Source organism: Doryrhamphus excisus, linkage group LG21 (genome assembly GCF_037039965.1).
Source record: "Doryrhamphus excisus strain RoL-2023G ecotype Guam linkage group LG21, RoL_Dexc_Guam_v1.1, whole genome shotgun sequence".
Classification (NCBI taxonomy): Eukaryota; Metazoa; Chordata; class Actinopteri; order Syngnathiformes; family Syngnathidae; genus Doryrhamphus; species Doryrhamphus excisus.
In genome coordinates, this window is record NC_136377.1 from 14,759,735 (window position 1) to 14,776,735 (window position 17,001).

Consider the following 17,001-nt stretch of genomic DNA (forward strand, 5'->3'; position numbering starts at 1 on the left):
TTTTTCTGTTTTATATTAGCTTGGCTATACAGAAATGTAAATCACTCCAATAGCCTAATGATGTCTTGTATTCTTTATGCTATGATTTGAAATAAACTACTAAAATTCACCTGACATATACGGTGTGTTTCCACAAAGTACTGTCTTTGCCAATACCTGCATCATTTTACTCAGCGTCAGATTGGAAAGAAAATCTGAAGTACAGAAAGCAATGTGACATTCATTCAAGTGGAACTTACAAATAGAACTACAATTTACAATATAAAAATGTATGTATGTAACACAAACACATCATTAGAATTTATCATTTGAGCTGCCAACATCTAGTCAGTCGTAGGATTTGCAAAATAAAAACAATTTTAAATGACACCACATATAGGGACAGCCCACAGCCACCTGAACAAAGGTGATACCACCCAAGCGACCATGGTAGACGGGCATACTCCAATGTACCCTAACAACAGCACTGAAGATCCCACCATTGCCGCCTCCTTTAGAGGGTAAACAGATTGGCTTTTGCACTAAGCTCTCAGAATAGAGCTGTCCTATCTGGCTTGACTAGTTGTTGAATATGAACTGGATGGAACACAATGACCTGGATATTGACTGCAAGGGATACCAACCAAACACAGTGACGCAGAGGCAGTGTTGGGGTGCTAATGGTTTTATTATATTTGATATTAAACTCAATGAAGAAAATGGGACTATTGTGATTACAAGCAGAGGTGCGGTACCAACTCCTGGCTGATACAAGAGCGAAACAATGATTGTTGGACAAATCAACAAGAGGCACAAACACCACAGAGATTGTGGGCGAGTGTCGAGCAGCCAGACACCAAATCTTTTGCAAGAAGCTCTGATACACAATGACTTGTTGTTACAGTACAACCATTACAAATAAAAAATTATAACAATAAAAAAAAACATCCGTTAGATGACCATGCGTGTGGCTCCAAAAGAAAGAAAGCAAAGTTGAGTAGCACGACATTTCTTACACAACATAAATAGAACAAGTGTACTTGTATAACAGGCATATATGTGAACTACAAAGATAGACGTGGTCGCTAAAGAGAGGAAGTTGGTTTCAGCAGGTTGTCTTTCTGGATGACAAGAAGTAGAGCCATGAAGTGGGCCGTCCTAGCGACAGCGGGTGGGGCTGGTGGGGAGGTAACTACAAGCACGCAAACATCCCACGCTGTCCGCTAAAGTCACCGTACAAGACCACGAGCATCACAACCACGGCGGCGTGTAGCGCTGGACTTCCGAGGAAAACTTGAACGACGGAAAAGCTTCTTCCTCAATCGCGGAATTGTGTCGCCGGGGAACTTGGATCAGGTTGGGAAGTTCAGTCTGCACCAGAGGAACCATGATGGACGGGGTGGGATTTAGGGTAGGGGGTTGGGGGACGGGGTTGGGTGTCTCTGCCCACCGGCCTTCACTTCACTCACCTCAAAGCCCTTTTTGGAAAAATCTGGAATAAAAGAAAAGCACCCGAAAGCTTTTCCAGAAAATTCCTAAGACTTGAGACAAATTTATGACTTAATTCTTTTTTTTTTTTTTTTTAAACAAAATGAGGCACCTTTCTCCGCCCTGCTGTCAGGTATACGTGAACAGAAGTGGCCGTCACTACGTAATCTGAACCAGAAATGCAATCCGTTCTACGCATGTGCAGAATGCGTCTATTTTTCGGCAGGCACGTGCTGGGCAAGCGATTTGCTCTTCTTCGCACATGAAATGTACGTCATTTGTCGATCTATTTTACGACAGTTACATAGCGTAAACGTCAAGCACCAACATTTGTACGACACATGTGCAATATATGTTAGCCCTCCACTCCCAAAAAACGTACAAACATACAACGTAGCTATGAGCTATCTTTTCTTGGTTCCATAAATAAAGTTTTTTTCGCCAAATGCGTTTGCTAACAAGTTATGTTTGGATTAGGGATCACCACCAATCAGGATCAGCCCATTTCCGTAAAAATCGGCATATGCCAAAATGCCGTTCAAAGCCGATCAGCTGTGGATAGCACTATTGCAGCCGACGGCGACCATCATGTCTGCGGTGTGGTACCGAACTGCTAACACATGCCACGAAAGCAATCTTTACAGGGGTAGCACCTTAAAAAGCTTTAGCCGACACTCGATCGAGTATAGTATGGTGAGCAGCTCACGTAACCATGTGGCTAACACTCAACTGTATGGGACAGTCAGACGGCTAAGCTAATAACCCGAAAAATAATTCAATTCATCGGACGAGCGCAGTCTCATCCTCTGGAAATTTCACAAGTTAGTAAAATATATTTTTGTCTAAATGAAGGTGATTTTATTGTCTATATCAGATAGGCGGTAACAGGAATTCTGGATCCCATGAAAAAAATCGACTTTGCCACCCCCCTTGACTACTTTTTTGGAATTGTCCAGACTCGTATATCACTCATCATGAATACATAGAAAAATGTATAAATAATACATTAATCGTTATCAGTCGATTTCTGTCTTGGATGATTGGCTGCATAAAACCCTGATCGGAGCATCCCTACTTGGTATTTCTACGTTTAAAAAAATAAAACCTTCTTAGCTGAAGCCTCTAAATGAATCCATTATTGCATTCAAATATAACTGCATTTAATGGGATGTATTCATATATATGTAACCGGATATGTGGCGCATGCGTATGCGCTACGTGCATAGTGTTTAGTTTTTACGCGGTTCAGTCTAGAAACATCCACATGCTAACACATTTCTTTTAATAAGAGTCACTAATAACATGACCCGCCAATATATTCAATGTATGAAGTACGGTCAACTACCGTTGCACATGACGTCGTCAAAGCACTGTTGTAAAAATGTGCGAAAGCAGGAAGTGATGTCGGTATCGCGCATGCGCAGAACCGATTACGTTACCGATACGGATTGCGTCAGCGCCATTAAAAAAAAGTCGTATTTTTGATTCCCCTCCCATGCTGGAGGGGCGCTAGCGAGCATGCGTCGCTCCAGTCACCGCAATAGAGCTTCTCCGGGCCAATGTTCACTGCTGCTGCTGCCACCTGGTGGCTGCGTCAGAAGACTAAAACTGGCACCAGCGGCACCAGACCAAATATTCCACAGTTGATGTGTTAATAAATGAAAAGGAATCCAAAGAAGATAATATGAACAACAGGACGGAACGTCAATACAAAGACAATCAAGGCCTGACAGGAAGTGGGAGGAGGAGGGCTTGACATTCTTCATCCTCCTTATCTTTGTAAGATCAGCAGCAGCAGCACATGGAACTCAATTAAAACAAAAAAAAACATTTGGGCCATGTTAGCACTTAGCCGCGGACATGCTAGCACCATCTAAAGCGAGGCCTGGCACTTTGCTTCTAAAAAAAGTGTAAAGCATGACATGATTCCGAATGCTTTGAGGTGGCGTAGTGAGCAGAGACGGGCAGAACAGAGCCGGGTTCCCCAAACGAAATAAAAGTTGTGGGAAGCCCGGCTGGAGGTTCTGACTGACGGACGGAGGTGCAGACTGGTGTTCTGGTATCAGATTAAGGCACCGGGTTGAGCAGGCCTCATACTGGAGTTAGCATGTTCTGGTCCTAGTGAGTGCAGGTCCATTACACAAAGAGTCCAGAACCCTTGGAGCTCGTCCCATAGCAGCAAGTAGAAGTCTTTCCACTGAGAAAGTGAGTCCAACGAGCCCTGCGGTCACATGACCACACTCGCTCAAACTGCTTTTCCAAATGTTTTGGAGCAAAAGTGTTGTACGACAGGACAGGAAACTTTTGAAATGCTTCGGAAACATCTGGAAGCAAGACTCACGTCTGACCACGCCGCCCGATGTTAGCCTGAGCTAGCTAGCTAGCTAAGCGGCAGTCTTGACAGAAAGCCACACAGCGAAGATGCTAGGTGCGCCGCTAGCGTCGTCAGTACTTGACGCCATTACTCGACCGCTCGCAGCCACCAGGGGTCATACTTGCACGGTATGTGGGGCTGCTATGATATGCCGTGATCTTTTCTTATCGGGTGGCGCTGGCGAGGCGTGAGTCTTTGCTTTTACAAAGACAACTCCAGGCACGCTCAGAGAGGCCGACGGGAAGCAATCAGCACCATGTAACCGAGCCGCACCGGAGCACGCTGGAGAAAAAGTCTGTTGGCCTGCTGGGGGTGGGGTCGGGTGGGGGGGGGCGTTGCACCATGTTGATTGACACTGACTAGTCACAGGTGGCCCCGCCCACTTTCACACTCCACACGTCACACAGAAGAAGGAAAAATTACCCTGATTTTCTGAAGAGCGTCGCCATCAACGTTTGTCGACAAAGTAGCACAAAGGTACACGTTATCGCTAGCTCGGTGGCGGCCATTTTCTCTCCTTTCATTTCCTGGACTGTAAAAATGCCACAGAGTCTTTTTACGTTCCCATGCCTCTACACACATACACACACACACACACACACACACATTTGACAGCCAGTCTACTGTTTGTCAGCCAGTGGACCGCGAACCACAGGTTGACCCCCTTCCCCTGCAAAACTGACAAGGATGCTACTTCAGTCGAGGTGGTTCTGAGCCAATCAGGCTGAGTGGGTTGGTTGAAGTTGACCAGATAAGGGCAGGGCCGGCCCCCGTGGCCACGCCTCCTGTCCATGCTTTATTGTTGAGTGGTGAAAGTTGTTTAGGAAGGCAGAATAAGTCCACATTGAGTCTTCATGGTTGGCTTGCCATACAGTACAGTGATATATATATAGAACTTCTAAACCCCGCCTCCTTGTTAAGTCACAAGTAGAAATCAGTTTACAAATGACAATGTAGCCGTCTACACTGTACATCACCCTGAAGAGGAAGTCAAAGCACAATCTGTTTTTCCATAGGAAACTTCTACTCAAGGCAACACACTGTCCAGGACATAGACCCGGCCCGTTTCACTCACACACACACACACACACACACACACCCCGTTTGCCACACAACAAGAACATTTTGGAAACGTTACTCATGGACCGGGTCCAGACTGGGCCGAGCCATGTGAAACACGGGGTGAGGGGAGGTGGGATGGGGTGGGGTGGGGTGTCGCCCTAGCAAGTAGTCGTCTCGCAGCATTCACACACCAGGCCTTTTAGCAGCAAATGGAAGAAAAAAATCTTTTTCTTTTCTTTTTTCTCTTTTCTTTTTTTGGACAAAGTGCTTTTGCTTTAAACATATAGTATTTTCAACACATATATATTTAGATATATATAGACTGTAGATCATCTACCACGTAGTTTAACTTCAGAAATATTTACAAAAAATGCAAACTAAAAAAATGGAAATGGACGGGATAGGAGAGCGAGTCAAATAAGAATCTTGGATCATCCTTCCCCAAAAAAGCACCAGTTCTCCCTTCTTTAGACGGAACCACATCATTAAAAATAGAAATATTTATATATTATATATACTGTATATACGTGTGGAGCACGATGAAATCTACAAATGATTCATTAATAGTTCAAATTCCTGGGAATGTCAGCATGTCCCGCTAGGAGGAACACCACACACACGCACACGGCAACACCCACAAGGCGTGTGGTTAGAGTGTCATCTACAAGCTAATCGGGGAAAGGTCACATGACTTCTCCATGACAACAATCCTGATTGTGTGTCCAAACTTTTGACACCAGCCGGCGGCTAAAGTAGAAAAACAGACAAGGTGTCGATGCAGAGGGGACGTTACAAGGTGCCATGCTGGAGGAGGACTCAGTTGCCACGACAACCAGCTTATGTACATCTTCAGGACAAACGCGGGAACATTTTGGTTGTCGACGTTAGCTTATCTCGCAGCGCTCGCAGGTTCGCCAAAGACTGAAAGAAATGAATGCTCCTTTTGTTGGACCCAACTAGTTTCACAGTTCTACGAGGTCCCCCCAACCCCCCCCCCCCCCCCTACAGACCCCCGCACGCACTGTGTTACATTCAATACGGCGTCAGGTAAGCTGTGCAAAACCTTACGTTGACTGGCTGGTCGCCATCTTGTTGCATGTGTCTTTGGTACAAAAACAATCAAAATAGAGTGTGCAAATATTCGTTCGTAACTCAAAAATAGCTCTCAGTAATCCCCGCCCCCTCCCCCAAACCCACACACTGCCCCTCCTCACTAGAGAGAGTACCAACAAGCAAAAGTCATCTATTGCAGAGGCCACACTCGCACACACACACGCACACACACACACACACACAGTGACTCTGTGGCATCACGCAAGCAGAGCGCTCATATTAATATACATTCAGATCTTTGAACACATCACAACCCTCGCAGGCGTCTCCTCCCACGCACACACACCAAGTACATCTCCCGCCGTCACACACACACACACACACACACACACAAACACACACGCACACAAGGCACAATGAATAGAAGTGGGATCAAACACGAGTATGAACACACACTCTGAGCGCTCACGTCTACTGTACAGGTATTACACAACGGGGGTGGGGAGCCACCTTCCTCCCAGAGGAGCTTCATCTTCATCCATTCCATCTGATGCCGTTACACTCCATCCACGTGGAACGTCCCCCTTCGATTTGGGAACACGTGCAGGCAGGCACGCTGTTCTTGGCGGTCGCCGTGGCAACCAAAGCTGTTGACTTGACGTGCTGCTGCGTGACATGCATGCTAACAACACGCTCGCCTGTGGGGGCGCAGTAGACCAAAGACAAGACGAGCCAGTCAGGGGGCGAAGCGGCGGCGTGGGGTGCGGGGAAGCGAGGGCGTCATTCAGGTGCGACAAGGTGCTACAAGAAGCACACACACACACACGCACACACACACGTACGATGTGTGCTCGTGTGACTAAACATGTGCATGTACTCTGGGCAGGAGGGGCATGCAGAGGGGCGTGGTTACAAAGGGACAGCACGGTGGGAACGCTGAATCCACGCCGCTCGGTGGACCGCCGTCTGTCTAGATTTTAGAGGTGGGCACTCGCAGGCCCACCAGACCACCGGTGGGGTCGCCGCATCCCGTGTTCTCGAGGATCTTGTTTACGAAGTCTGAAGTCTGCCCGGCAACAGGCGGTGCCACTGCACACACATAGAAAGTGAAATCTGAATGAATTTTGACTTTACCTTTACCATGATGTTAAGGGGGCGGGGTGTAACATGGCGTACACGGTTGCGTCTACAAAAATCATCTGTAAACACTGGAAGGGAGACACTGTACTAGACTAATAATCATGACATGAAATACACATTATTATTACAATTAATTATGAACATTGTGGAGCTTTACTGCCCCCTATTGGTGCTTTCCACTATGACTTGTATGTAAATTAGCAGCAAGAGGCTCCGCCTCACCGAGTGTCTCCTGGATGAGTCGCTCCAGCGTGTCGCTCATGCTGCTGGACCGAGGGGACGAGTCCTCCACGCGAGCGACGATCTCCTCCTTGATGGTGTTGATGACGAACAGCAGGCGATCTGAAGAGCGGCAACAGGAAGTGAGGCAGGAAGTGTAAAATGCCGCAGTTACCATGGCGACACAAGCCAACTCACCATACTCTGTGCTGAGTCCCCACAGCTTGACCTTGTTGGCTTCATACTGAGCTTTCTTCTTCAGACGACACGCCCTGCACACAGACGACAACCTTGTGGTCATGTGACACATATGCGTGCATGTTTATGTGCACTCACCTGGATGCCAGCTTGTTTTTCTCCTTGCGGGACCAGGGGCGGGCAGTGATGGGCAGCTCGCTGACAGGCGTCAGGTCGCCGATCACCTTGTTGAGTTTTCGTAGCTCTGTGCCGATCTGAAGAAGTTTCCTGGGATTGGGAGTCAGGTCTTCCACGTCTGTACGCCGAGACTTCTTCAATGTGTACTTGCCTGCGTGAGGACACCGTCACATGACCATGAAACCGATTCTTTCATGGTTATCAGATAAATAAAGTCAAAGGACGAGGTCTAGGTTTGGAGAAAAGCTGTCTCGTGACAACATGGCAGACTGTCAACTGTTGCATGGCTACGAAAGATGATAATACACATCATATGGAAGTGGCACTATTGTAAGTGCACAACCTTGCACCCTACTTGCACACGTTGCACCGCTGTCGCCATGTACGTATATTGTCCAAGCAGAAGATGTAGTAATTCTACATTTCATCAAACTGATTCAATCCCAGCCACCCGTCTCTATACCGGCCATTTTCAATGATTCTGACTGATTTTTCAAGGCACACAGAATATTGTGTTCTTGGGCTATGAACACTAGTGATTAGTAATCAGCAGTAGAATAGTAAGTTTCAGAAAAATATTCAATTCATAAATATAATTTCCAATCGGCTTTCAGTGAATAATGTGAGAAGACTAGAAATAAATGCATTGTGAAATACAAAAGGTGAGTTGTGGATACCACGTTTCACATTTTGATGAAAATAAATGTTACAAAAATGAGTACCTCTTGGCCATTTTTGTTCCATTTTCAAGAAAAACCTTGGTGACCCCTAATATAGCCATACATACATTTAAACATTTACACTCTATGTATGTGATCGGTATTCCACTCATGGATTATGGGGATCAGGATTGGCAGCATAAAACCCTGATCGGAACATCCCTAAAATTTAGCCATAATGTCTACACAATGATGCCACAACATAAACAACTCAACAATGGTTGTTTTACATGAAAATAACTTTTTATATAACATAATAAATATAACACAATGAACTCATTCATTCATTTTCTACTGCTTATCCTCACAAGGGTCATGGCTATGCTGGAGCCTATCCCAGCTGTCTTTGAGCGAGAGGCGGGGTACACCCTGGACTGGTGGCCAGCCAATCACAGGGCACATATAGACAAACAACCATTCACACTCACATTCATACCTATGGACAATTTGGAGTCACCAATTAACCTAGCATGTTTTTGGAATGTGGGAGGAAACCGGAGTACCCGGAGAAAACCCACGCATGCACGGGGGGAACATGCAAACTCCACACAGAGATGGCCGAGGGTGGGATTGAACTCGGGTCTCCTAGCTGTGAGGCCTACGTGCTAACCACTCTCCGCCGTGCAGCCCACACCATGAACTATTTTTCATATTTGCAACTGATCTCCGTGTGTGTTGTGTGTGTGTTGTGTGTGTGTGTGCATGTGTTAACATTTCCTTTCAATGCATAAGCTCCCTCGTGCAACACGGATCCAAGCCTTTTCACTTCCTGGTTGCTGCATAGTGCTCTTTTACAAGGCAACGATGCAGGCCGTGCTTTTATAAAATGCACTTTTTTCCAGCTTAATACTGCATAAAACGCACTCCCTTCCATTGTGGAGTTGCATCATCACCTCTTTGTGCCTTGCACAAAAAAAAACGAAAAGATATATAAATACGTCTTCTATTAACGCTCTTAATATTTGGCTGGGCACCAAGTTGAAACGCTCCAGCGATCACTGGTTTGGCTTCATAGCACACTTCATACATAGAAGAGATCCGTGTTGACTATTTAGATGTCGGTTACATTTAGTGAGAAGGGGTGAGCATCAAAAGTGAAAGCCAGGAAGTGTTTTCTAGCATGAATCATCCGCCGTGCTGCACCTCCGATTGTACTGTACATAAATACCGCCGTGCAACAATAACAATGTCTTCCTGGAGAAACAGAAATGGCTATTGCAATATTTACCCGCTCGAGTGGCCGTCCCAGTACATTCAACATTTTGAACTTTTTCAGGGCAACCATTGGGAAGGGCACCGATATTTAGACAAGAGGGGGTTTTACCGTGCAGGGGTCCGTTCTTCTGGTACAGGTTGCTGGGCAGTGTGTGTCGGTCCCACTCAGAAGGTTTGAGCATGCGTTCCTGCTTGGAGGGTGTCAACTGCTCACTGTATTCCCAGAAGTAGCGGCGCTTCGCTCGCTTGCGGCTCGACACCCCCGCTGTCAAATCCTTGACGTCATCCATCAGTGCCACGTCGCAGCCTGATGGGGGCGGGAGAGGACGGTGAGACACGTAAAGACGATGATGACGAAGGTAAGCGTGTACCTGGCTCGGAGAAGGCGTCACTCATGTCGTCATCCTTGTCGGCTTCGTAGTCTTCGTCCTCGTCCTCCTCTTCGTTGTCAGAAAGTTCATGCTCGCTGCCAAAGCCTTCGTCGTGGTCTTCGTCATCCAGCTCCAACCCATCACCTTCCTCTTCCTCCTCCTCCTCCTCCTCTTCCGCCTCTTCTTCCTCCTCTTCCTCCTCCTCTTCCTCTTCTACCAGCTGGGAGTGGCTTCTTCCTGCCAGGCGGCTTTGCGTCAGGAAGAGCGAGTAGTTGTGCTCTTCTTTGCTCTTCTCCGTGCCATCGACGACATCCGTGCCCTCGCCGCTGGCCCCGCCCACAGCCTCAACGCTGCTCGCTGCTGATGCTCCACCTTCCAGGTCAGGGCTGGCCTCCACCAGCTGGGGGGCAGCGGACCACACCGCGGTCGTCTCTCTCCTCCTGCTCGGCTCCGCTCTCCTTTCAAAGCTGCCACTGCTGGAGGTGGAAGCCATGTTGTCATGGGGAGCGTCTGCCCTCTCAAAGTAAGTCTGGGAGGGGGCGTCAGCCTGACTTTTATAAGGGGCACTCACGCGCACCTTAGCCTTGCGCACAAAGTCACAGCTGCCAGAGGCAGGAGCGGCCATTTTGCTTGCTCGCCCCTGGACTTTGACTGGAACGTGGGTGTGGTCCGGGGTGGGACTCAGGGGGGGCTGCGTCTTTGTCATAGTCTCAGTGTTGGAAGGGACCGGCCTGGTGGCCTTCTGGAAGCCTTCTGGAAAGTCCAGGAGAAGATTCCGGCAGTGGCGAGACGAGGAGGAGCTCGCGGAGGGCCGAGAAAGGCCGGGGCCTGACCCAAGAAGAGGGGGTCTCTTATAGGGGCAGGAGGGTTGCGGGGGCGGTAGCGGTGGTGCCGGTGGGGTGAGGTCAACAGGGGGGCCCAGCGCCTCGCAAACGGGCTGTGAGTCTTCGCTGTTGAGCTGAGCCAAGGTGGGAGTTCGGCCGATCACCTCCTCATCCTGGTAAGGACTGGAGAAGTCGTCGATTCCCAGGAAGTCCACCTCCTTGGTGCCCCAAATGTCACAGCTGGCCAAGCGAGTGTATCTGACACACACACAAATAAGGAATGTGTTCAGCCGTCTCTCCGTATGAAGTAAGACGCTGCAGAGGGAGTGGCTCCACCAGGTCAGTCTTACCTGGTCAGGTCTTCCCAGTACGAGTCCCACTGTTCAAACGCCGAGTTGCTGTGCATGGTGTCACACTCGCCCGACAACATCAGCTGCTCCGTGCCGCCGCTGTCAGACTCCTTGACTCCTTCGGTAATGCCCACCATGCCATCGCTGTAGGGGCTCTGTCGGTGACTCATATCTCTGTCCTGTGGGGGTGGAAGACAGGATGTCTCACTCTGTTTGTTTTTCAGTGTGTGCTATATCTTTCAACAATCTTCATGACTTCAGACATGAAATGATTTCGACTTCAGGCTAGCTATGGTGAAGAAGATGATTTATCACTGCGTTGTGACAGGATGTCACCTGCAGCTGACAGCTGAGGAAGATGTCACAGTGAAGGGCAAAGGTCATGCAGATGGCACAGGTTTTCAGTTTGAAACGCTAGCTACCAGCTCAACACGCCACAAATAAACGTTCAATTCTTGCTACCAGCACTGGATTTACCACTTGTAAGTTGTCCAGTGAAGGTTGGGAAGTGGAACAGTCAATCAGCACGTGTCATGTGTGGGCGGAGTCAACTATGTAAGCACAATGACATCAAACTCTGACCCTAATCAGTGCAAAAAAACAATAGGCAAGGTGGAAATCTTTCTTCTTGTTGTCTTCTTCAGTACACGCATAAGTCTGACATAAAAAGTGCTTACTGAGCTGCACTGCTTGGTGAGAAAAAGGTCAGCTGATGAAAACGTAGTAAACATGGGGATGACTTCCTGTAGCTCCTTTGCAAACAGGAAGTGTTTACAGCAAGAATGCTAGCTTGAAGAAAATAGTCCAGAAACAAAGTTTATGAACACTCTGCATGTGTGTGTGTCACTTACCAGTTCATACATGAAATCTGGGTCGGAGGTGCTGGCTAGCAGCTCAGTGCTGGTCAGCGCCTGGTCAGCAAAGGAGTAGTTCTGAAAGTCGTCCCCAAAGGGAGGCTCCATCCCACTGACGCTGGGCTGCAACACAAACACACACAAACACATCTTATATTTAAAAAAAAACACAGAACTTGTAGTGACAACACACCACCCCGAGGTGGCGTTGTATGTGACTCACACAGTATCTCTGGTCACCATAGCGACATCATAACATCATGCACTCACACCCGCTCACCTGAGGCATCGCAAGGCACAGCTTAGAGCTCCAGCGGGGGTGGGGGGTGGGGGGTGGGGGGAACCTCCGGGCCTCCTGTCCAGTCCCAGTGGTGTGCGGGGTGCCTGGGGGAGGGGCGGGGGACGGGCGGCGTGAGTGTGGTGGCTCAATCCGATGTGGTCAGGCGTGTCACCACGTGCACGCGTTACTTTTGTGCGGGATCAAGTCTGGAAGAAACAAAAGTAGAAAGTTCAGAAACAACAAGCACACGGTCACTGAACGATGACGATGACGTGCAAGGTCACGGAGGTATTACAGTGGCAGCAGACTTGTGTCCTCGGATGCTTTTATTGTTTATACAATTTAATATTAACTTTACTTGACTTCTTTTGACACTTGTAGGACAGTTAACACAGTGGGGCACATTGTTTCTACACCAGAACAAACTGTACTGTACGCAGAACAAGATCTGAATACAGGATGTCTTGATGCTCTAAAATCAGCATTTTTAGGCCACGGTCATGTGACCTCCATTGCATACGTGTGTCACTGAATGATGACCGCGCTCACCTCCTCCTTGGCTGCTTTTGCATTGCAAATACATGTAAATGTTTCAGCGTCAACACATCCTCTCAGTGACTTGAGTGAACTTGTCACGCTTGATGTGCGGCAGGAAGTGACGGGAAGCAACCGGAAGCACACAGAAACACCACGGCTACACGCTCGTCTGACACACAACGACATCGGTCGGTAACATTTGCACTCCAAAAATACGTCTTTCCTCCAATGACAAACCTTGAGGCCTGAACAGCGCCACCACCTGGCTGCTGTGAAATCACACCATATATGAGTGCAAAATGATCCAGCAGTGGGCTGAGGAAGTGAGGCCAACAATCCCTCCATTCTAAAAGACAAACACAGGTGGATTCCTGGAGTATTCTTGCAGTGTCATGCTGACACCTCAAAAGTAATCTGATTACTCAGCAGGGCTCAAGGCTGCTCTACACCAGAAACATAAAGGACCCATTTTCGACATTTTTAAAGGGCTGCTATCCTACATTTACAATTTCTCATGCTTATTTCTATGTTAAAATATTGTTCTCTTGTTCGACGGGATGTGGACGTGCCATATGATGGGCTTGCTGTGTTTTTCATTTCATTTCTCATTATAACTTTAGGAAGTCCTTGTATGGGGGCCACTGATTGGTACCATCGGTCACTTCTACTGGAAATGTCAGCCAAAAAGTGTATTTTCAGATGTGTGAATTGTGTATCTAAAGCTGAGTAAGACAGCAATGAGAAGGTTTTTTTGTTTTCAGGGGCGCTAAAGACCTACTGCTCCTCAACAGTTTGCAAAGAAAGCACAGTTTGACGCCAAATTCGCCAATATTCATCCAATTCTATCCAATATTTAATTCTTTATTATTGTTTGCTGATAACCACTAGCACGTAACCACTTGAAGATGGGGGTATATGCAGTTCTGAGCGGTGGTCGGGTGGGAGGTTTTTGCCGAACCTCAACCCCTGACCAGTCACATCAGAGCAGGTGTGGCTGGAGAGGAGGCTGCAGAATCCAAGCATGTCGTCCAAGAGGAGAGGAATGTAGATTGGCCCTGTACTTGACATTTATGGAGTATTTGATTGAGAAAATGTACAGGTACTACAGTCCCCCCGGGATCAAATGTTCTTAAAAAAAATGAAACAAGCACTATAGAGCCACTTTAAACTGTCATTTCCACCATCTCCATGAGTTAGGGCAACTCCACTCCAACTGAAACACATAAAAAGCACAGATATTGTTGCTATCTGTGTCTCTCCTTAAATCTTAGAAAATGAGCTTCAAAGTGGTCAATTTTAGTTGGCCTTTCATGGCAAAATGTGTGTAGAAAAATCATCCAGCTAATTTAAGTAAATAACAGAGAGAAGACAACACAAATGTTGTCTATTTTGGATGTTTCCAAAGCAAACTATTGTATCATGCAAGCAGCTCAAACAGGCCTGCCTTCAAACGCTGGATGGCGTCCAAGTAGGCCAATCAGGCGAGCCACGTTTGGAATGTGCTGCCAACTGATCCTGATCCCATCCCGGATAACGAGCAGGAGATGCCGACTTTCCTCAGTCGCGCTGGGCTATTCATCTATGAAATGTGAAATATGAGCTAAAGCGTGCAGACGTTAGCTCACTGCTCGTCTGAAGAGGACGCAGGCTTTTCATGATTCATGACATAACTGACAGCAGGATGCACAATTCAAAGTCAGTATTAATATGATCAACTGCTCCCATCAATTGAATATACTGATTAACATTCAATTCAAAAGACATTTCATTTATTTCCTTTTTGTTGCACCGTCAGTGTGACTCAGCAGACAGCGGAGACGGATGGGGCAAATGTGCAGCAAAGACCAAAACAAAATAATCCAAAAACATACAAACACCATAAAACATAATCACTGCAGGGATTTGGTCAGCGCAAAAGAAATATTCCACAAAATATCCTCCAACACCCCCCAAAAAACAACTGCTTCAGAAAAACGCTGCAAGTTAACTAAACAAAAGGGAAATTGGTCAGACTACCAGGGGCGCCAGACCTGAGGGATATATCTGTCTTTAAAGACAGACGAAAGAGGTGGAATTTGTGTTTTATCTCTTTGTTAAACACTTTGTCCCATTGGAATGCTAATATTACCCATGTAAATCGATTGCTCTGTAATATTGTAAAACATTACAGTGTGTTTAACGACATGAAGAAAAATGTAGCTTTCTCTTCCGTAAACTTTCTTCTGAGCATCCCCACTGGCCCACTGATACTGTAAAAGATAAACATCACCGAGTGCTTGTTTCGTTTGCTCATACATCAACTGTAAGGCGCACAGCAAGTCTATTTTTTGTCATGTTCACTGAATCAGTGCAAGGCGGATGCAGAAATGAAAGTTCAAATGTTGTAAAAGCATGTGAAAGCACAGCAACATCTGGACATCTGCAGCACCCCCAGACAAAGACACTTACAAAAATAAACAAGTGTTTACAGCCACATGAGGCACTTAATTTATTGTTTAACATACTGAATAGTGTCTACAAACACAGGTTGCAATAGTTCAGCCTGGAAGGTTCAAGACTCACTATGGACGTAAATAAATATGTGGTTATTAATAATGCGTGTAACGAAAAAAACCCTGAATGCAGCTCAAAAAGTTTGTATTAAATATGATTATTTCCTTGTTGTGGTAGAGTCAGAAAATAAACTTCCACATCATAACAACAATCAACAGTTATGAAGATGAAACCCCTTAGTAAAGAACAGTGACTGAGTTAAAGTAATGTAATATATCAGGGAAATCTTATGGTCAGACGACCCTCAACGAAGCAAAACAGAACCGCAACCGAGTATGGGGCGCCAACACCCACGTAATCCTGTTTTCCTATTGGCTGAGAGACAGTGACAGCCCGCCTCCAGGCTTACCTGATTGGCCGTCGCTGTTGTCAGTGGTACTTGCTGCTACATAATAAAGAGCCAATGCTCAAGCTCGGTTGAGGCTGAAGATAAACAAGTTGGAGGCCTCCATGGCCGTGGCCTAAATACAAACACTGAAAAGCATTTACTGACTAAAACACGTTGACCGTCCACTAAAAACCAACGTAATAAACAACTACAACTACAGCCATGCTAGCTGTTCGCTGTTTGCATCAAATATGACTTCCAACTAATGGTAATAGCTAATGGTTAGCCTGCTAGTAACGTCAAGTCATTTGATGGAAAACGAAAGTGTAACTTAAAAACTGTCCTTTAATGGTGTGTGCATGCGTGTGTGTGCATGTGTGTGTGTTTAATTTAGCAACAGCACCGCGAAAGAAACCAAGGGAATGTTCTAGCATCGCAAGTGTGTCTGTGTGTGTGTGTGTGTGTGTGTGTTGGGGGGCGTGTACCCGCTAAGGCAATGCTGCTGGAAAAAGTCAACATTTAGCTTCACTACACGAAATCAACACACTTTAACGCACATGTGATGGCAACACAAGCGTGTGTGCTATGTGGAGACTAATATTGACGATCCAGATGGCGGTTTTTGATAGTTTAAAGTGACAAGTCACTTCTTACATAAGTGCTATTTTGAACCAGCAGGAATTAGACGCTGCAAAGCGCTAGTCACAGCAATGATGATTAGACACTATTACAATGAACACACGGGTTATTTTTAACATTAGCCACGGTGATGGGTAAGGGAGCTGACAACATGCACGCAAAAGTCTTCACGTAATAACAACAACGGCAACAGACAAGCAACACGCCGTTGTGTTGTTGTCGTATGTAATGTTGCGTTTGAATGCGGAAATGGAAGCGCTCGACTCGGCTCAGAATGGCCTCCGTCCGCCCCTTCCTAGTCCAACAACAAGCGAGCCGCTGCTAACTCGACAGCTAACCCAACGCCAGTGGACAAGCAGCAACACGGTGTGGACCAAAGTGGCCCAAAGCGAACACTGGCCTGGTCCACTTACCTCTAGGCGGGCCGTGCCAACGTCTCGCTGCGTGCAAAAAGCTCTCAAGTGTTTTGTGGGTCGGAGCCTCTAGTGGAGTCCTCACGCTGTCACTGCTAGCAAGGCTTTGTTTTGTTTTTCTTCTTCCTCGATACTTCCTGGAAAGCGCGTGACTGCCCACCCACGTGATGTGCGGCTGAGCCAATGAGAGCGTGGCATTTTCACGACCACTGTAACATTGCAACAGCC

General features: G+C 46.9%; 1 protein-coding gene across 1 annotated transcript; it reads right to left on the bottom strand.

The window, feature by feature from the left end:
- Positions 1-648: 648 nt before the first annotated feature.
- Positions 649-16,907, bottom strand: crebrf (creb3 regulatory factor). The gene is made up of 10 exons (XM_058087527.2): positions 16,774-16,907; positions 12,304-12,509; positions 12,021-12,146; positions 11,170-11,348; positions 9,996-11,077; positions 9,734-9,931; positions 7,652-7,841; positions 7,514-7,587; positions 7,319-7,438; positions 649-7,045 (listed from the first exon to the last, which is right to left on the bottom strand). Exons 2-10 carry the CDS (start codon positions 12,310-12,312, stop codon positions 6,927-6,929), a joined length of 2,097 nt encoding a protein of 698 aa, XP_057943510.2. The 5' UTR covers positions 12,313-12,509; positions 16,774-16,907; the 3' UTR covers positions 649-6,926.
- Between the last annotated feature and the right edge of the window lie 94 nt (positions 16,908-17,001).

Bases quoted from the DNA above. Each gene is read 5' to 3' on its own strand.
- crebrf (XM_058087527.2), bottom strand. The intron at 11,349-12,020 runs GTAAGTGACACA...CCACCCCCACAG, and splicing joins CAGATTTCATGTATGAACTG to GACAGAGATATGAGTCACCG. The intron at 11,078-11,169 runs GTAAGACTGACC...TGTGTGTGTCAG, and splicing joins TACTGGGAAGACCTGACCAG to ATACACTCGCTTGGCCAGCT.